The sequence below is a fragment of the Balaenoptera acutorostrata genome, chromosome 8 (assembly GCF_949987535.1).
Source record: "Balaenoptera acutorostrata chromosome 8, mBalAcu1.1, whole genome shotgun sequence".
Taxonomy (NCBI): domain Eukaryota; kingdom Metazoa; phylum Chordata; class Mammalia; order Artiodactyla; family Balaenopteridae; genus Balaenoptera; species Balaenoptera acutorostrata.
Genome location: NC_080071.1, coordinates 34,030,096 through 34,051,609, shown reverse-complemented (window position 1 = coordinate 34,051,609; position 21,514 = coordinate 34,030,096). Strand labels below are relative to the sequence as shown.

Genomic DNA, 21,514 nt, shown 5'->3' with positions numbered 1-21,514 from the left:
AGTTTCCTAACACAGAGTGTATACAGAGGAACGTCAGGTAACCGTCTTTTATCTCAGAAGATGCTGTTTTAATATTCTTTCTAAATACTTAAGACATATGATAAAGCAACAAGCTTAGAGGAACACTCTTTGCTTACATATGAGATGGAGGGCTTATTCGATCTCCAAAATTTTCTAACACAAAAAACCCACGAAAAAGCCCCAATTTCTAAGGAATCAGGACTGTCACCAAGTTTCCAGGTTCTCTTCCTGGCTGAAGCTAGTCCTGATCCCTTAAAGTCGGATGACGTGACTCGGATGCGAGGCACCTACCTCCACTCTGCCTTATTGTGCAGGAATGAGTTACACTGGTCAGGAAGGTTCGTGTCGTGCGACATGGACTCCAGGATTGAAATGATTTGCTTGAAAGATGGCCGTTTCTGAAGGAGAAAAAATAATCACTTGTTGGGACATAAGAAAGTAGATCTTTAAGAGAAAATTCACAAGTATAGTAATAAGGTCAAGTCACCTTATTACTATATAAAACAAAATAAAATATGGTGTAATGTCCTGATTTAGTTATTTTACAACTGTCAGACTGCTCAGGTTTAGGGAGCCATACTTCTTATTTTCAATCAATTATTCATAATAGACTCAGATGTCATTTTTCTATTGTGTGGCCTAAGGTTGGAGTGATTATAGTATTTTTCCAGGTAAGGAAAGTACTAACTAATTCTCTCTTTTGGGTATGATTAAGGGCTCCTAAAAGGAAGAAGTTAAGTCTTTTAAAAATCTATGCGATAGGACTTCCCTGGTGGTGCAGTGGTTAAGAATCCGCCTGCCAGTGCAGGGGACACAGGTTCGAGCCCTGGTCCGGGAAGATCCCACATGCCGCGGAGCAACTAAGGCTGTGCGCCACAACTACTGAGCCTGTGCTCTAGAGCCCATGAGCCACAACTACTGAGCCCGTGTGCCTAGAGCCCGTGCACCACAACTACTAAGCCTGTGCTCTAGAGCCCGCAAGCCACAACTACTGAGCCTGCATGCCACAACTACTGAAGCCCGCACGCCTAGAGCCTGTGCTCTGCAACGAGAAGCCACCACAATGAGAAGCTCGCGCATCACAACGAAGAGTAGCCCTCACTCACCGCAACTAGAGAAAGCCCACATGCAGCAACGAAGACCCAATGCAGCCAAAAAAAAAAAAAAATCTATGTGATAGGGGCTTCCCTGGTGGTGCAGTGGTTAAAAATCCACCTGCCAATGCAGGGGACCCGGGTTCGAGCCCAGGTCCAGGAAGATCCCACATGCCGCAGAGCAACTAAGCCCGTGCGCCACAACTACTGAGCCTGCACTCTAGAGCCCATGAGCCACAACTACTGAAGCCCGCACGCCTAGAGCCCGTGCTCTGCAACAAGAGAAGCCACTGCAATGAGAAGCCTGCACACCGCAAGTAGCCCCCCGCTCACTGCAACTAGAGAAAACCCGCGTGTAGAAACGAAGACCCAACACAGCCAAAAATAAACAAATAATAAATAAATTTATTAAAAAAATAATCTATGTGATAAAGCAAGTATAGTAAAAGTTAACAGTAGAGTCTGGGCGATGGGTATACCAGTGTTTACTGCAAAATTCTTTCAACTTTTCCATATGTTTGAAAATTTTTATAATAAAATGTTTGGGGAAATCTACTTATTAATCTAGCAGAACTTATAAAATTTCCTAAACCAGTTGCTCAGAGAAAAATTCCCCAATATTAAAGCCATCATAACTTCACTGTTCTCAATGTTTATTCCACATTATAACTAGTTTTGATGCTGGGAAACTCTCAGGTACTGTTTACTAGAAATTGAAAAAGGAGTGGTTAGATGTATTTCTTTAGCTAGCAAAAACTACCCTAGTCTATCTCTTTAGACTCTAGCCAAGACTGAGACAAAAGGTTTAAACAAAAATGGAGAAAGATAATAAAAGGATGATGTACATTCTCTTTTCATCACACCTCATAATTATACCATTTCTGAACAAATTACAGTTGCAGCAATTAAAACATGCATTTTAATTTAGGAGCACAAAAACAAGGAAGAATGTTGAGGTGGCTTGCTCTCAGGACTTGAGTGCTTCCTACATTAAGAAAAGCAATTTTTCTTAGGAATATAAAACTGGGATATTTATTCTGAGTTCTCCCATTATTGTTCTCTTTCAAGGGTGTGTGTGTGTGTATGTGTGGGTGTGGGTGTTTTAAAAGAGGGCGTAAGTAGCTAAATGTCACTGATTGTACATTAAGCCTTGTAATAAGCAAAGAGAAAAGTGCCTTAAGTAGGAAATTTGAAAAAATTCTGTTTGTCTTCTTTGAATTTGTTCCCATTTTAATTTCTCCCACCATGTGTCAAGGTTGCAAAAGGGAAAATGTTTTAATTGTTTGTATGGGAACTAATTTTATAATAAATATAGGATTTTCATTTTTCATGGAAAAGCAGTAGGAGGAGCTGACAAATTTTCAAAGAATAATATTTTCCCTACACTTGATCATTCTTGAGATAAGGTAAAACTTTCTGTAATTGGATGGCAAGTATCCCTGAAAAAATCTTAATTTTATAGTTAGAATATGCTCTCAGATAGAAATTATCAAAGTGAACATTTAGAAGGTAGTAACAATATAGAATTTTGTGTTAACATTTAATGAGTATTCTGGTTACAGAATACAGCATTTGGTCTAGGATCTTCCTCCGAAGGGGTTTAGGTTCCTTTTATGTATTATGTAGGCTTTGCTTACTTAAAAAGGCACAACCAGAACAATTTATTAAGCATCTCTATACATTATTTGTTCTTTTTGTTTTATAGATAAGGAAGATCAGTCTCAGAAAAGTATGAATTGCCCAGTATCACACAGGAAGCAAGTTACAGAACCAGGGTCTATGCTCTTAAACACTTCAAAATGTTTTATCACATGAGGGTAAGATATTACTTCCTATCAAACTCAGGGCTTTAACTATTATTTTTTTCTCCTTTAGAAATATCATTTTAGAACTTGAACCAATACCCACCTTTACTTCCTTCGTTTCTTCAAAAAAAATTTTTTGAACACCTGGTGGAAGCCACTGGAATGATCCAACATTTATTTACCTAATAGCAGCTTTCTCTTGTATATATTTCTACTTCCTCATTGCAAAAGAATATATTTCTATAGGTGAGCTAAATATTTTAATCTATGTGTTAATACTCTAGAGTCTAAGGACTGAAAAAAAAAGAAATAAAATATATTTTAACCAACTATTGCTCTATCTATGTGCATAGAACTGGCACCAACTTCTGGTTGAATTGCTATATACTTCTAGCCAGAGAACTAAAATGTGCCTCTCAGGAAATAAACCTTGGTCTGGCCACCTGAGTCAACAAAAAATTGCGCATCTACTTACTAAATTTATGGAAGATGCTATAGGGAAACAAAGAAAAGCTAGCTCTATTCCCTCATGGAGCCGGTAATCCATTTAGGAAGAAAAGATATTTTAAAAAATGCAACAGCACAAGATGAGGCAGTAGCCCAGACTATGGTTTTGGAAAAGAAGTAGTTAGTATGGACGGGGGTAAACAGAATAACCAGGGAAGGCTTGATGATGAAGTAATCAGGGCAGAAAAGAAAAGAAGGAAAAGAACATGTTCAGGGAATAAAGAAGGTGTGTAAGGTGTGTCTAGAGGAGAGGGCAATGAGAGAGTTAGAAATGTGAGCTGGATGCATAATCAAATCAAATATAGAGGGCATATATTATTTGTATCAGAATAAAATACCATGAATTTAGGAAATAAAAATTGATCTCAAACGTTCTTCATACTTCATTGGGCTAGAACACAAGATTCCTCTGACCCTAAAAAAGGGTCAGCTTACTACATGTTAAGTAGAGACATGCCAACTTCATGGCATCAACTCTGGACCTAATGTCCTTGTTGTGTAGGTGTTTACACTATCATTTAATTAATACACCATAAATGTATATTCTTAGAATTTTAATTAATGTAGTACAGAGTTTCTGATTAAGTAACTCAAAACTTGCTTTGCATACTGAAATATAATTAAAATTACAGAGATCTAGTTGCATTCATCTAATTCAGCACACATAATTTCAGGTGAAATTTCTACTTATCGGAGAGAAAAATACTACAAAAATTACCAACTGTGCCACAACGGACATATAAGTGGTAGAGTATGAAAAGGGTAGTATTTTAATAGTATAAAATAAATGTTCTACAGAAAGCTTGCAAATAGCCACTTACAGTTTCCACTGGATTAGTTGCAAAATGCAGGCATTGCTCTTAATGCTTAAAAATCCCCATATTCTAAAAAATCACACACTAAAATAAGGCCTACACAGGGGCAGGACAGACCATTCAAAACCTATCAACTTTGTCATAAAAAAACTAATGAAACAATAATAAACCTAAATAAAAATACTAACAGTTTAAAAACTGTTAAATTCCTTAATAAAAAACAATACTAAGTAAATATAGGACTCTTTAAAAAAGGGTGAGGGTAGTTTGATGAACAGGAGTGAAAGCAGATTGAGGCTGCTGGTTCACCAGGCCAAAGGTGAAACGCACAAGGCTGGGAGAACCAGCAACAAACTCTTCCAAGACAAAGCACCGCTCATCCCAGCCAACAGGGAGCACGTAGGGCAGAGGGACCTCTTGGGTCCATGTTCCTTGCTGTGCTACTGGCTGCACTACTGTGCTTGGTGTTCAGTTGTTCTCACTTGTGATGTGGAACAGTGTGCTGAAAACCACTGCTCATGATTCAACATGAATTCTGCCTGATACTAACACAATCCCCATATTCACCAAGTGTTACGAGTTACTCCCACTAGACAAAACGCAGGTTTCCGTATTGGTGAATTCAATCAACCCAAGTTCAAACAGGCTACTGAACCCGAGGATGGTTGGGTGGGTTCCTGACTCAACTACACCATTTGATATACGGGACTTGAGCATCCGTGGATTCCACTGGGGTCCTGGAACCAACTACCCCCCCCCACCCTCCCAACCGCATGCCGAGGAACTGCTGTATATGTTATCATCATTCATTATTCTTGGGGGTCATACAGGAACTGCGTTTAAATTAAGGGAGAAATTCCATTCTTAAGTCTTTCTTTTTAGATCTCTATTTAAAAGGTCAGTTTGTAATACACCTATTTCCATGAAAAACTGGACAAATTTGAACTATAAAATTTTAGTTCCTTTCTTGAGTGTATCTCTTTTATTATTATTATTTTAATTAATTTTTGGCTGCGTTTGGTCTTCGTTGCTGAGCGCGGGCTTTCTCTAGATGCGGTGAGCGGGGGCTACTCTTCGTTGTGGTGTGTGGGCTTCTCATTGTGGGGGCTTCTCTTGTTGCAGAGCACGGGCTCTAGGCGCGGGTTTCAGTAGTTGTGGCACATGGGCTCAGTAATTGTGGCTCGCAGGCTCTACATCACAGGCTCAGTAGTTGTGGTGCACAGGCTTAGTTGCTCCGCGGCATGTGGGATCTTCCTGGACCAGGGCTTGAACCCGTGTCCCCTGCATTTGCAGGCAGATTCTTAACCACTGCACTACCAGGGAAGCCCCCTATTATTTTTTTTCCTAAAATATTTATTTATTTATTTGTTTGTTTATTTTTGGCTACACCGGGTCTTGGTTGCAGCACGAGGGCACGCAGAGTCTTACCCAATGGACTACCAGGGAAGTCCCTTGAGTGTATCTCTCTTATTCCAATATTTAATCTGTGAGGATCGTTTTTATTTTTTATCTTTTTACTATGGAAAATTCCAAACATACAAGAAAGTAGAGAGAACAATATAATGACCCTCCATATACCTATCACTTCAAAAATTATCATGGATGGCGGTATTTAACCTATACCGTCATCCATTTCCCTTCACTTTATTTTGAAGCAAATCCAAGACTCGCCTATCATTTTACCTATAAACATTTCTGTATGTATGTAACAGTTTTTTAAACAGATCTTTGCAGGGAAAGGAAATGAGCCATTCATGCTCGAATGGGATAACCACAGGAAAGCCTTAATTTTTGGAATTTCTCCAACTCTATTGTGATAGCTTAAAAAACATCACTGAAACGCCACAGGGAGTGCGTATCAAGATTCTCTAGAGGTGCTACCTTTGCCTGGTGCTTGGCTAGAAAAGCAATATGGTGTAGTGGTTAAGCACAGGCACTCATGTCAGCTGGCTTGGGCTCACCCTCCAGCTCCACCACTTACTAGCTGTGTGGTCTTGAGCTCGCTAATTAACCTCTGTGTTCATGTGTAAAATGAGGATAATAACACTACCTAGTTCACAGAGATATTCTGAGGAATAAATGAGTTAACATACATACAGTGCTTGGAACAGTTCCTGGCTTACAGTAAGCGCTGTGTGCTAGCATCTGTATAACATGAAGGTGCAACAGTTACTATTAAAGATTAAAAACAAGGTAACAGAATTCTTTTTTATGGACTCAAGAATGCCAGAGTGCTGTAAGAAAGACCCAGTAACGATTTCTAGGGATCAAGAGAAGTAGATGTCAACAGAAAGCCTTCACACTCCATCTGGGGCTCAGAAGAACAGCAACTCAGCTTTGCTTTGTAATGAATTTTATCACCCCAAGTTTTAAAAAGTCAAAGCCAAACAAACAAGTGAAATTTCAGAACAACAACAACAAAATATATATGTGTGTGTGTGTGTACCTTGGCATCAGCTTCCCAACACTGATGTAACAGTTCAGCAAAACTCTTGGGGCAACTGCTTGGAATGGTTAATCTCTGTAACAGGGAAAGAAAAAATAAATCAAACCGAAACAAAACAAAACACAAGGATTTTCTCATTAAAGGAAGGAAATTCTAATTGAAAGGTATACAAGAGTTAATTTAGTAGCATAAACAAGACATAAAATTTAAAACTTGCATTGATTAATATGTGACTGGCGAGAATTTACATTTAGGTTCATAGCATCTAATCTCTAAAGACACTTTACCGTTTTCCTCCAAAATCACAGTGGATGAAGAAACAGGGTTCAGCACAACAAGTGCAACAAAATATAGAATCAAGTCTAAAAGAACCTGCAGTACGAGAGGGGCAAGTTGGAACTTAAATACTAAATCTAAACCACACATCTATCACTGTATTTTTATAGGCAACTATGAGATATGCAAACAGGCCAGGTAACTAGGAAAACAGTTCAGCTTTGGCAATAGGTGTACAACTTCTGAAAACATCTTGAGCACAGTGATAATTTTAAAGAAGTGTGCATTTTCTCAGCAGCAAATGAGACATTCTGAATGGATGACTCATTATGGCTTAGTTTTGGTCAAATGCATAAACTATAAGGACTTGATAGAACAAAGATTATAATGTGAGGATTAGTCTTGTTCTAACATTGTACAGCAGTGGTTCTCATAGGACATGTAATGCTCCCAGGGGCAGTTTACAGATCTACAGAGACATTTTTGTTTTAAAGTCTGGAGGGTTGCACCTGGAGCAGGTCAAGAATGCTGGCCATCTTTCAATATATAGTAAAGCCCTGATTAAAAATTCTCCTGCATTCCACCAAACCTCAAATGCCCTGTGTGCATTCATGTGAGTAAAACAAGAAAACAATGAGGCTTATAATTTTCTGAGCCTTAGAATCTGATTTATAAATAGCGTATTTTAAAAAATATTTTAAAAATACACTGAACATTCTATGAATGCAACTACTAAATAAAATAAATCAAGGGCAGATTGATTTCTGCATTATACATAACCTTACCAAGATTTTGGGAAAATGTTGCCTACAACAGTGTTGCTCATGGTACTGGAATCATTAATACAACCCATTTCTACTCTGCATTTGTAGCTGTTGAATTCTATTTATCCATAGGTGGAAGCATCTAAAACTGTTCCATTATCACCTCTACTGTTGTTATATCTGAGCATTTATACATTGCAATACATATTTACTTCTTCCTTATATTACATTTAGAGCATCATGTTGACTTAAAATACAATGTTGTACTACCTCTGAATTTCATTTCAGGGAAGAAGACGAAGCATTAACATAGTTGTTATAAAGAGAACATTGGGTGTGATAGAGCTGAGAACCTCTGTACTAAGAAGATTTATTTTACAGTATTTTTTGCCAAGAAGTTTTGCAAATAAAAAACTGAAAACAATTTAGTTGGATTTGGGGGAGGCTACACATAAAACTAGAAAAACAGTTGCCTTGGCAAGAAAACAGACAATCTATATTTGGAATTAAAATAAAAATGAACCAAAATAAATAAAACTTTAAAGCAAAGTAAAAAAAAAAACCACTTTCCAACTTAGAGGCTACACTAAGCATTTTTAAACTTCTGGTCTTGTGATTTCATAGAATAGAGCAAGATGTAGTAAATGGTACTATTATTTTACTGTAATGCAAACTGGAAACCTTTTGATGAAGGTCAAAAGGGAAATCAAGTGTTTACTTAAAAAAAAAGTAAGATGGTTGGGGATGGCAACTAATAAAAACAGACAGTCATTGCAATTATGTGACGGAATGTACTCCATGTGTAATGAAAAATAAGTTTTCATAAAAGGTAACATTTTCAACATAACTTTAGCACAACATTTTCCCAAGAACTGAAATGTGAACTGGCTGAATATGGATGTTGATCTTTTCTTATTGACAAACGTTTTAGATACCACATATAAGACATTATAAAAGGAGACATAATTATTTTAAATTATCTGAGACGGTCAAATATCAGTTAAATCTAGACTCAGACACTTCATGTAATGGATTATTTGGGAACACTAAAAAGTACTTTAAAAGAGAATCTAAAATATTTAAGTCCTGATTACATAACTGTGGGCATTCCTAATTCTTTAAAACATCCTGAAATAACCAGATATTAGCACCAGGTTTGCAACACTACTTAAAACTTAAATATTTTAAAATAAAACAGTTTCAAATTTAAAATTAAAATATTTCCTAATCACTAAATTAGGCATGGTATTTTTTAAAAAGATCACATTCTTTTTTGCACCATTTTCAACATAAGACGCAATAATTATTTTTTAAGTCAAGTTTATTACCTTTTTTTAAAGTGTAGTCAAGAACAATGGATTAAGTTTTTGAGGATTTCTATGTTAACAAAGAATAGTAATTTTGCTACTTAGAATAAAACACATTTAAGCATTTATAAAGATAGAAATTATAATGCCAGAACATTCTGAATGACTACTAATTGAGTTTTATGGAAATTACAAAGGCAGATAGACATATCTGTAAGATTTTAAAAATTTATTAGTAATACCCTCTTAATTTCATGCTTTCTATAATATAAGAGTTCACTGTTTGCTTTGTAAAGCTTAACAGTGCTTTATGGATTCTAGTTTCAATAGGATTTAATAATAGGAAAAATGATTGTTTGAAGACCTTATTTCTTTATTAAGGGTTTGGAATCAAAGGTCTTCAGATATAATTTTTAGAAAGTATCGATCTTCCTATAGATGCAAAAAGCAATCCTAAATGGTAAAACCAAATAAGGTCTAGAGTCTGGTTAACAGTAATGTATCAGTGTCAATTTTCTGGTTTTGATACTATACTATACCTATGTCTCACCAGTGGGGGAAGCAGGGTGAAGGGTACACAGAATTCTTTGTAATATTTTTGCAGCTTCCTATGAGTCTAGGATGACTAGGATTCTAGTGTGACTAGCTCACATTTAAAATGTCTCTCTGAAAGTTAAACATGTCATTTTTTATTTCAATGAGGCCTCTTAAAAAAAAATATAGCTTTCTCTTTTCAACTCAATAACCCAAGGTATTCCAGAGTAAAAATAACTAAAATAAAATAACTGGAATTTGAAGGGATTTTTATAAATTTTATTTAAGTCAAAGTCTCAATTTTATTATAAAATAAAATAAATCCTTGGGAATTATTTTAATGCTATCTCAACAGAATTTGTTTTGGTAATAAGTGCCTCCATTTATGAGGTAGAATGAAGACATTTTCTTGAATGATGACAATGGAAACTACGTTTGAACTTAATTTCCATATTCTGATAAATGAAATAAATATGCAGAATGAGAACAGACAAACAAATATCCTTGTAATACCCAATTTTCATTAGGTTCATTAGAAAGTTGAGAAAAATTATTTCACCATGTGGGTTTCTTTCAAATGACTATTTCATTTAATAAATATAGTATGTGAGGCATTTGAAGAGCCTCCATCTGTTATTAGCTGATCATGAGATCACACCATGGACACTCTACTTTAGGGGATTCCTGGGGAGAAAGGGGGAGATGGCCTCCTCATATAGCCTGCTGAGGAGATTCTGAAGGTGATTTATGGGGGATTCTCAACCCTCAAGTCAGCTACTCAAAGGCAGCTTCTAAATTCATTTTTCTCTTTGTTTTTAAAGTGCTTTAGATTCACACCTTTTCTGCCCTCCTTTAAATGAAATATTTTAAAATATTAATTACTCTGTCTTATACATATTTGGAGGGTCCAGTCAGCTTTTAAAAAAAATTTCCTCCTAGTTTATCTTGAAATGATACAGAGGGAAAAAATGACATTGAGAGTCCTGCTCCGAAGTCAACAGAAGGTCAATAATCTTCTTCACTCTATTTGTCAACCCAGAACTAAACGTCTAATCATCTCACTGGCAAAAGAAACTGAACAGAATCAAGTGGGTTCTCGTACCATGAGATAATCAGTTACCCTGTGTGTGAGGTCTGATTTAATAGCACACCAGGAATAACCATCCCATTTAATTAAAACAGGGCAGCCTCTGTGAAACAATGAGTAAGACACATTCTTGAATATAACATCTTTTTATTTTTCTTAAATTGGCAGCTCTCTCCCATCAAGTTCAGCTATCATGAACATTTCATCCATTCTCAATGGCTCAGGAGGACAAATTAATAAGGTAACCATGAATTATGTGATCTAAAATATGGAAACTTGGTTTCTCTCAGTCAATAGCAGCTTTTTGATTGATCTAGTTTGCTCCTGCGCTCACGTGGGGAGCGGATCAATCTAATTCTTTTAAAGCGTTAAAAAGGGAATATTGCTACATATTCACCGTTTTGCAAATTATTTTACCCTAAGGCTGCACCCTTCCCTTTTGTGAAGGGCACAGATAAGATGTGGAAATGAAGAAGTTTTGTGAAATAAAGTTGTTTTGCAGCGTTGCAAAGACAACTGCGTGCTTCCATTACTTGATCTAAGTTCTCATAATACCTTGATAATGGATGCTTCATCCTTATGCTGAGAATTTCCATGGCTGTGCGTTTCAGTCACAATTTTAAACCTTTCAAAATGTATTTGCTCTCTTTGATATGAATGTACCATGTTCTCTGATGTTGGCTCATAGGTCCAACTAACGGAAAGCCTCAATTTGTGGGAAGAAGAAAAGCGAGGCTGGGGACACAGCACAAACGGTGTTTACGCCACTGAAGTTCTTTTGAAATGGAAAGGCTCTGCATGAAGAAGGGAACAGTTATGCCACTGCCTCGCCAATTCCAGTGAGGAGCTCATCTTCAATGTAGTGTTCAACGTAGGTGGCAAAACTGTAATTTTTCCCTTTTTTGAAACTATTTTTTCTTCTTTTATTTTTGAAATTCTCATCTAAGCGACAGTTTCTTGTACTATAGTGACTCCTGCTGGGAGAGGTAAGTTGAAGTAGCTGAAGGTCTCTTACAGATATATCAACTCCCGGACAGTAAAAAAGATGTCCTAAACGCAGGAGATGGAGTTAAAACTGTTCCCCTACCTTGGACGCAATGGCTTCTTTCATCACTAAGAACAAACCCCTAGGTTTTACAATTGAGACTGAGAAACTAGTACAGTACTTGTACAATTTTTGATCTACAGCATCACGACGTGAAGCTGCAACAATTAGATGTAAAGGGTCCATTCATGAGGAATAACATCACTTTGACCCTTTGTGTTAGCTCCTACTGCTAATCTTTCCATAAGCGTGAACTTACTTTCAATTTGAAGAAGATGAAAAAGTCTTTTGCAAAACCCCAATACTGTTTTCTGATCTATGTACCTGAATGGAGAATCGCAGTCTTACCTCGTTTTTTTCCACTACAAGCCAAGCTACTTGTAATCCTTCCAGACCTTTAAAGGGGACCTCCCTTGTTAGCATCTCCCAGAGAACCTGGAACAAAAAGAAAATGGAATTTTTATTCTTGTACTTCATATTTTTGGTATATTACTGAAACTTTAACATTTAACTGTATCCAGTTACCAGGCACAACCAACTCCATCTGTAGAAACTTGGGCAAAATGTATATATTCATGCAGAGGACTTCTTCCATATATTTTATATATATATATTTTTTTTAGTTGTTGTTGCTGTTCTTTTTTTATATTAAAGACAAAAAATCTGGTTTAGGAATTAGAATATCTAGAGCCAGGCTTAAAAGTTCATGAAACCAGTGGGCCTCAGTGATTTAACTTTATCTTATAAATTAACAGAATTCTCATGTATCACCATAAACTAGATTTTATATTTTGTTGGTCAAAACTCTTTGCACCTTCAATCTCTGATAAATTGCTCTATAAGATAATAACTGGGAATTCAACCATATTTTCAAAGGTTCAATCATGGTCTCATAAAAAAAAAAAAAAATCGAGCGCCAAATCCAAATCACTGGCTATACCACTTACTCCACAATGGTAGGTACTCGCCAAACTGTAACATTTAGATTTCGTGCTTTGGAGAAATCTCTCTCAAAATGAGTCAGTCTAAGGGATTCATTTTCCTCCACTTACCACATAATTTATTATACTATATTCTAAAATGTAATAAACGCCTTATATATACACATATATAGGCTGTGTATGCGTGCGTGTTCATGTGTGTGCAAATTTATGTTTGTGTTATCTCTCTGCAATCCTTGAGATTAGCAGGATTAATAAATCTGTACTGGAACGCCCAAGCAAAGCAAACTGATGCTGGAAATGCTGAAAACAGCCAATGATTTTGTATTCTCTTTCAACTCTGAGTAATGGAGATTTTTACATTCAGTTTCTTTCTTTATTTATACAAATGAGTATTAAGATTTGAATCTACCAATACTTTTGTGAAGTGCAAAAACAATTATAATTTTATCAATAATAATCGTAATAATAACAACCACTATCATTTATTGAGTGATTATGTTCCAGTTACTCTGTTAAACCCTTTTGGTGTGTTATCATGATTAATCTCAATCCCATCAGAGAGGTATCATTCTCATTGTATAGATGAGGAAACTAAGGCTTAAGGAAGTTAAATAAACTTGCCCAAAGGCACTGAGTTATCAGGTGGCAGAGCTAGAATATGAATTTGCTGTCTCACCCCTGAAGGTCAAGGTCTTGACCACATGTAATTGTAGAGAGGGAAGAGCTACAGTATAAGAGAGAATGCAGCGGGCCCTAGTTTCGGTGTGGAGCCATGGCAGAAGTGAATTCAGCACCTCTGATTTACACTTCTGTTGTTCTAAAAACAAAAACCCATTTCTAAATAAGAATGTAGATCGAGGATATATACACTATTCAAGGGAATCCAATATCCACTATTTCCTCAGCCAGCGCTCGGTCTTATTGGAGCCATAACATGTTAAATGAATTCTGGCTAATACGAAGATAATTAGCAGCAAAATCAGGGAAATTGGCAGATGCTGCTCAAGCAGGAGGAAAAGAAATTCACTGAAGCCTCTTTGGGTTTTTAATCAAGTGTGTCAGGTACTTCTTTAGAAGAGCTACTGAATAATTCTATCTGAGTCACAGAAGTGCTTAGGAAAAGGTAAGGGACATCCCAGAAGGGGATGATTCCAGCAAACACGGAAAGTAAAGAAAGGGTGAGAACTAGAACGGGTATGTGGTCACCTGACACAGGGCGGCATGGGGGTGGGGTGGGGGACAGAGGCAGCAAGAGGGCTGAGCAGGAAATGAAGCGCCTCAGTTTGTTGCAATTACCACCGTCCGGTGTTGGGATTGGGGAGGGGAAGGCGTATGAAGGGCAAGTAGGTGAATGGATTTGGCATTCCTAAGGAGAATGGGAAGAATGACTGCCTCAAATAAATCTAACGCCCTGGACCCCAAAACGTCTAGATAAGCAGCCTTGCACCCTTCCTTCTGGAGGCTGGCCTGCCTGCACAATACACTGCACATGCGCACACATGCACAAAGGCGGCCTGGGTTTTGTGGGGTAAGATGCAGAACCAAGAGCCTGGGGAGTGACACCAGAAAAAGATTTATGTCATTCTTTATCCCAAAATATTCAGTTGGAAAGTGTCCAAAAATCTAATAAGACCCGAGTTACATTTCTCCGAGGGTTCTAATCTTGGAAAAAATAAGTTTCATTCTACTCCCTCTCTGTGTCTCTAAAGAGCTACCACAGCTGAGGGAGCCACTTGATGGATGTGAAACTGGCAAAGGATGGCGGGGATGGTGTCCTTAACCACTGGGTCCTGAAGCCCAAATGAGGTCTTTAGTTTAATTCCACGATCAGCACATCTCAAGATTTCCTATTATTTATTCACCATTCAGAAATGTATCAAAAAAGTAGGTGGTATGAGATAGGACAACAGCTTTTTCTACTGAACAAAATGACATTTGGCACAAAAAATGTAACTTTGTTGAGGAACTCACTTAGAGGTCAAAAAGTGTATTAAACTATGACTGAAAATATCAGTTATGGAAAATGCAGGCCAAACATTATTGTGATCTTTCACCTTAAAAATATTTTCCAACTCATTTTATATTGAGACGTCCCCATGTTTAAACTGGGTTCACAAGGGAAATTTCTATTTTCAGTTTACAGAAGAGAAACTTGGACAAGGCTGTGTACTTTTCCTGCCTTTTCTTTTACAAACAATGGAAAGTCATTACCTGAGCCGGGCTGGTTCTGGAACAGGGCTCAGAGACAAGTGAGGCAGTGATGCTTGCTCTTAAGCCACTCTATTTTCAAAGCTGGTTTCAGCTGAGAAGCTTCTGAGAAGGTAATCCTTTCTGCATTATCATTAGGAGAGCTTTGTTTTTAAAGAGTGGCTAGGTCTTGAGTTCTCAGAAGGCTAATTCTTCAATGATTTTGGCTCTCCTTAAGTCTTTTCTTTTTCGTGGATAATATCCTAAACACTCCTGGTTTAGTCCTTCAAGAGAAGTCACCAGAAGGGGATAGAAAAAAATCTACTGCCTTATAAAACAGAAACAATTTCCTGCCTAGCAAAGCTTACCAGCGCAGAAGCAAGGATCACAAGATCCATTTCTGGCATTTCACCAGCACGTTTATTTCAGGGCTATACAAGGCTGGCTAGTCTCCTCATGTGTTAAGAAGAAACAGAGGTCAATTAAACTGGGGAGGGCTAGGGACTTTGAGACTATGAAGGGCTAAATTCTTACAGCAAGTCTGAGAAAGAAAAATAAAAAGCAAACATATATTGGGGTTTTGGGGATGGGTTTCAAAAAAGGGACAACTCTTTTTTATGTTCTTATTCATCTGCATGTGACTGCTGTGTGGGTGGGAGCTCAATTAATGGAACAGGCTTTTAATGAACCCTGGTATGTTTTCTGCAAACAGATGCACCTACTGACAAAGGAGTTCTGGTTACTCACCTGTTTTGAAAGGACATCAAAAATTCTAAATGCCCGCATTGCTCTCCCAGATAGATATCATTTTCAAGGTTTATGCACTACAAACTTCTACAACTAACATGGCCCCTACCTTAATAACTGTCCTCTACTGCTCTTTTAGGGAGTACGTACTTTGGACATGTAACGCTATTTTCATTAAAAAAAAAAAAAACTGTGATTGTTTAAACAAAAAGGCTCAGTAAAGCATGCCTTGTACTTTTTCTTTCACTAATGGTGTTAATTGACAGTACTATGGGAAGGGGTCAGAATTAAATAAAATCCTGATTTGTCATTTATAACTAAATGAGCACATGTGCACTTTTCTGAATGGAATTCTGCTGATGCAGCTATGGGGTAAGAATAACCAGCATTCCAAGTAAACCCCTCTCTTTAAGATAGCAAAAGAGTAGTCCCTGCTTTAAAACTAACATGCAATGGGAAAGAGTGAGACTTGTGGTCCCTTATTAAAATACTAGGAACCGTTCTTCAGCGATGTGGCTTGTCTTCCAATCTGGAATAAGAGGGTTCCACAGGGGTCTCAAATGTCAGTCCGCTACAGATGGCAGAGTGGTTTTAACGGTTTTAAAGAGTTGTAAAATACAAAAGAATATGCAACAGAGACTGTAAGTGGCCCTTCATAGTCTAAAATATTTACTCTCTGGCCTTTATAGAAAAAGTTTGCTGGCTCCTGTTTCCACAGGATAAAATGAGACACTAGTCCCAAGGAGCAGGCAAAGTAAAATTTAAATTGCCCTAAGTTGGTGTCTAGCGCAGTGCCTGACACAATGAATAGATTTTTGCTTAAAAATGAGGAACAGAACTTCATTAAGAGGAAATCATCTCACAAAGTCTTAAATCGCAACAAATTTCCCCATTTTCAGACTCCCCAGCAGATGATTTGTAGGATGGTTAGAACGTAGTAACTTTTGACATACGGGACCAGCTTTAGAATATATTTCTTTAGGAACTTTTGGTTTTTTCCCTTTCTTTTGATAAGAATTATTTGATCACTGTCTAAAATAGGTTATAGCCTTCATTCTTAGAAACACACAGAATTAAGGAAAATTAGGTATTTAACCTGATGCTACTACTGTCTTCCAACTTTTACAATTCTAGCCTTTCATCAAAAACATATATTTCATTCAAGAAATGATTTTTTTCAAATAGCCAACAAAACTGATATTATATTAATTTGGTAGACATAAGATGTAGTAATGAGTTAGAAAAAGCTAGCTAACTGAAACCAGCCCAGAACTTACTGAGGCTAGCAGTAATTACCTAGAGACTGATGAACTCTAAAGAAAAAGGAATGGGTTTGACGGTGTTGGTCTCCTCCTGTGCTGTCAGCTATCACCTTCAGCTGAAAACACAGAAGTTCAGGAAGAAGAGGCATGTTGATTTGGTCTAAAGTTAGACTGCTTTTTCCCCATTATTATGAAAGTCTCCTTTTAAGAAGTTATAAAACAGAGAAGCAATATGATCAGGAGATGAGAGGCGAAGACAGGGGGTTCCAAACACTATTTTGGACTTTTTAAAGGAAATACAGCATTTTTAGGGATAAAAAACTTATCCTCAAAAAAGGGGAACAAATAAATTCCTTCCTCCACCAAGGAACCTCCCCGCCCACTCTCCCCTCCCCGCCTCTCCTCCCCCATTGCCCCCACTTCTTTCTCACTGCTAATTCAGATACAACTTATTCCTCAAGAATGATCCATCTCAAAACTCCTTCTCTAGGGCTTCCCTGGTGGCGCAGTGGTTGAGAATCTGCCTGCTAATGCAGGGGACACGGGTTCGAGCCCTGGTCTGGGAAGATCCCACATGCCGCGGAGCAGCTAGGCCCGTGAGCCACGATTACTGAGCCTGCGCGTCTGGAGCCTCTGCTCCGCAACAAGAGAGGCCGCGATGGTGAGAGGCCCGAGCACCGCGATGAAGAGTGGCCCCCGCTTTCCGCAACTAGAGAAAGCCCTCACACAGAAACGAAGACCCAACACAGCCATAAATTAATTAATTAATTAATTAAAAAAAAACAAAAACAAAAACAAAACTCCTTCTCTAGCATCTTCTGCTCCTTCACTGATTCATTCCTGTGGTCTCTATTCCTTGAGCATCCCACCTCCTGACCCGTACATTATTCTGTTCTTGTAACTATGTTGCTCTGCTGGTATTCTTATGTGAGACCTTAGATTCATGCTTCAGATAGCCATTGCAGCAGACATGGACAAGGCTATGTGCTAGATGATAAGCACATTTTCTTCTGTATTCTCCAGAAATTCACTAATCAGTTTAATGGTTGACATTTCCTGTTAATTAACTCATTTGGCAGATCGACTGGTGGTTTTTTGAGCAACACATTACAATGAAGTCCTGTTTCACATTGTATCCACTGACTTACAGAGATATTCTACAGACGTATGTCCACCCAGGAAGGCACTCTCCACAGGAGGGCATCAGGCCCAACACTATTTTAGGTTCCATCTAAATTTGCTTCTTGCAGATGGCACTGGCTTCTTCTCAACACAGGACAAAATAACTCAGATGCATAAAAATGATCAAAGGAAACCTTCTAGTAATTAGAAAATATTCTCTCTGTTGCCACTGCTCTGGGCATTCCACCAGAAACAGCATCATGGTTTTAAAACTGTGTTAAATTGTTATACCCCGCTTCTGTAAGTTGTTTGCTTTTCGCATGTCCTTTAGCAACAAAAAATGAGAAGTGAACTCACCACACCATAGGAATATGTGTCACAAGTTTCAGAAACAGGGAGACTCTGGATAACTTCTGGAGCCATCCACGGGAAAGTTCCAACCAAGGACATGTGCGTTGTGTGGTTATGGAACCGAGAGGCACCAAAATCACAGATCTGAGAAAAGAGAAACGAGTATCAACTTTTGACTCACTGACTAATAAAAGAATTACCAGTCACAAAACCTACATCTGAAATTAACAAAATTTTTAAAAATTAAAATAAAGAGTCCTACCTTCAACACCCCATCAGCAGCAATAACAACTAAAAGGAAAAAAAAAAAAAAGATAAATTATGAAACTCATCTAATTTGAGTTATACTGAAAAAAATTATAAATTTCTATTTCTATCTTCCATATGGCATTATGAAAGGTAAAATCAAAGTATTTACTGCACTGAAGATTTTGTAAAAAGGAGCTGACATTAAAATAAAAATACAAAACTAATTCTATGAGGTGCTGATTTAAAAAGGCTTCAAAACACTGGTTTAAATTAAATGCAGTAGTGTGAAGCAAAAAAGGCATAGATTAGTAGTAGTCAAGAGAACCAAATTTTTACTTGGGTTCTGCCACTAGACTGTCAACATGATACTGAGGAATAATTAGCATTATTACTTCATGGTATATATGGTTTTTCCTCCCAGCTGAAGAGTAATTTTCTTGAAGGCAGAGATAATACTCATTTATTTACTTATTCATACATTCATTCATTTAACAAATATTTGTTGAGCATATACTATGGGCAAGGCCATGTACTATGTTCTAGCAGAGGAAGGTGAGCAAGACTGGCATTGTCTCAGCTCTGGCAGAGATTACAGTCTAATGGTAAAGACAGTTAAACATCTATAATAAAGTGGGATAAGTTCCATGATGAGAGGCATGGAGACTGCCATAGGACCAAAGAGCAGTCTAAGAAGTCAAAGTGTAAGGAGGTTGAAGTTTCCTGGAAGAAATGATGCTATGCTAACCAGAAAGAGGAGACCCGGGGGAGGAAAGCAGTTTTCTAAGCGGAAGAGTGAGCTTGTGCAAAAGGTCAGGAGCAGAGGAAAAGGCATGCAATTTTGGAGAGCACAGGCCAGGTCCAGAAGAGCCTTTGTGAGAAACGGAAAGGCAATGAATGATTTTAAGTGGAGGAATGAAATGGTCAAATGTGCAGAGGGGAACAGAACACAGGTAAGGAGATCACTGTGTGCACCAGTGTTGTAGTCCAAGAGAGGTGAGGACGCCTGCACTAAGGCTGTGGCAAAGGACAGGAGAGAAGTGGACCGAGTCAAGAAACAGCTAGGAAGCAGAATCAACTGGGCTTGGATAATTGGCTATGGGGCAGGAGGAGGAGAACTCAAAGAGGAAATAAAATAGAGGCCATACAGCATAATGGTTAGAACAGGAACTCTGCAATCAAACCGTAATTCCTTTTTATTTGATTACTGGATTAGGCAACTGGTATTGTCACTCACTGAGAAAGGGAATGCAGGAATCATTTTTTGGGGGGTAGGCAGAAGATGAAAAGATCAACTTGGACACAACATATTTTAGGGTCACACAAGATACGTATGTGAATATGTTCAATAAGCAGATAGATATATAGTTTTGAAGGTGAGATCTATTTGAGAGTGTTAAGATGTAGTTGGGGCTTTTATGGGAGTGGGCGAATAAGAGCATAAGAAGGGAGGAGGCCAAGGGCAGAATCCTGAAGAAATGTTTCTAGCCTTTCCTTCGTAAGCCACACAGTGTCTTGAACATGGTAGTTTAGCAATACTTATTAGCTGTTACTAATGACCTTGATAAGTGGAGAAAATAACTTTTGCATGATCCAATACACAGAAATAGCCTAAGGGTAAATTTGATACTATATATAACAAGCTATACATTTTTTCAAATAAAAATATAAATATTGTTAATACTATATTCAGTTATTTAAAAAATACTTCTATTTTTTTTTTGATTATAAGATTAATACGTGTTCATTTTAAAAAGTCTAACATTATAAATCTGTGTAACTTAGGGCTTCCCTGGTGGCGCAGTGGTTGAGAATCCGCCTGCCAATGCAGGGGACACGGATTCGAGCCCTGGTCCGGGAAGATCCCACATGCCGCGGAGCAACTAAGCCCGTGCGCCTCAACTAACTGAGCATGCGCTCTAGAGCCCGTGCTCCACAACAAGAGAAGCCACCGCAATGAGAAGTCCACGCACCGCAAAGAAGAGTAGTCGCTGCTCGCCACAACTAGAGAAAGCCCGTGCACAGCAACGAAGACCCCACACAGCCAAAAATAAATAAATATAATAAATAAATTATAAATAAATAAATAAATCTATATAACTTAGAAAATGAAAGTCCTACTATTCTGTCTCCACCCCCACAAAACTGTTAAAAGTTTGATCTATATTGTTTCAACGTGTATGTGTTTTCCCATCAAGTAATTACACAAACTGTAATTTTTGGCTGCGTTGGGTCTTCGTTGCTGTGCGTGGGCTTTCTCTAGTTGCAGCAAGCAGGGGCTACTCATCGTTGCAGTGCACAGGCTTCCCACTGCGGTGGCTTCTCTTGTTGCGGAGCATGGGCTCTAGGCGTGTGGGCTTCCATAGTTGTGGCACGTGGGCTCAGTAGTTGTGGCTCGCAGGCTCAGCAGTTGCGGGGCATGGGCTTAGTTGCTCCGTGGCATGTGGGATCTTCCCGGACCAGGGCTCATACCCATGTCCCCTGCACTGGCAGGCAGATTCTTAACCACTGTGCCACCAGGGAACCCCCCAAAGTGTAATTTTTAAAAATGGGAACATTCTCCATTGTTAGTCTTCATAATGACATCTTGGATAATTTAACCATTCTTCTCTCATGGGATATTTAGGATACACAGATAAACTAGATTAAAAGGAGAGATGTTAAACAACTTATTTAGATTGAAATTCTGAGCAAGCACTGAAAATGTACAAAGTCATAAAACTCTGATACTTCATACTAGATTCTGTATTATTTCCTAATGACCTCCTGCTAGCCAATATATATTAAAAGTGTTTAGCTCCGGGAAGCTTATGTCTAAGAAAAGCCAAAGGATAAGTGATGAAACCTAGAAAAGGGCAAGAACAATCAGCCAGAGTGAACTGTCAGGGTCAGGGTGCTGGTCCAACCTGGACTGCTGAGGAGTGGCAGCTGCCGACAACTTCCCCTTCTCCACC

At 38.1% G+C, this 21,514-nt stretch overlaps 1 protein-coding gene across 5 annotated transcripts in view; it reads right to left on the bottom strand.

Moving 5' to 3' along the window:
• The window catches only part of MAP3K20 (mitogen-activated protein kinase kinase kinase 20), a 169,739-nt gene that overhangs the window by 57,473 nt on the left and 90,752 nt on the right, over positions 1-21,514 (bottom strand). For all 5 annotated transcript variants that reach the window (XM_057550891.1, XM_057550890.1, XM_007183288.2 and 2 more), the window contains exons 6-10: positions 18,577-18,605; positions 18,321-18,458; positions 12,050-12,136; positions 6,689-6,763; positions 313-419 (exon numbers count right to left, since the gene is read on the bottom strand). In XM_057550891.1, the coding sequence (XP_057406874.1) occupies positions 313-419; positions 6,689-6,763; positions 12,050-12,136; positions 18,321-18,458; positions 18,577-18,605 (436 nt within the window). The remainder of the gene's footprint in view (positions 1-312; positions 420-6,688; positions 6,764-12,049; positions 12,137-18,320; positions 18,459-18,576; positions 18,606-21,514) is intronic.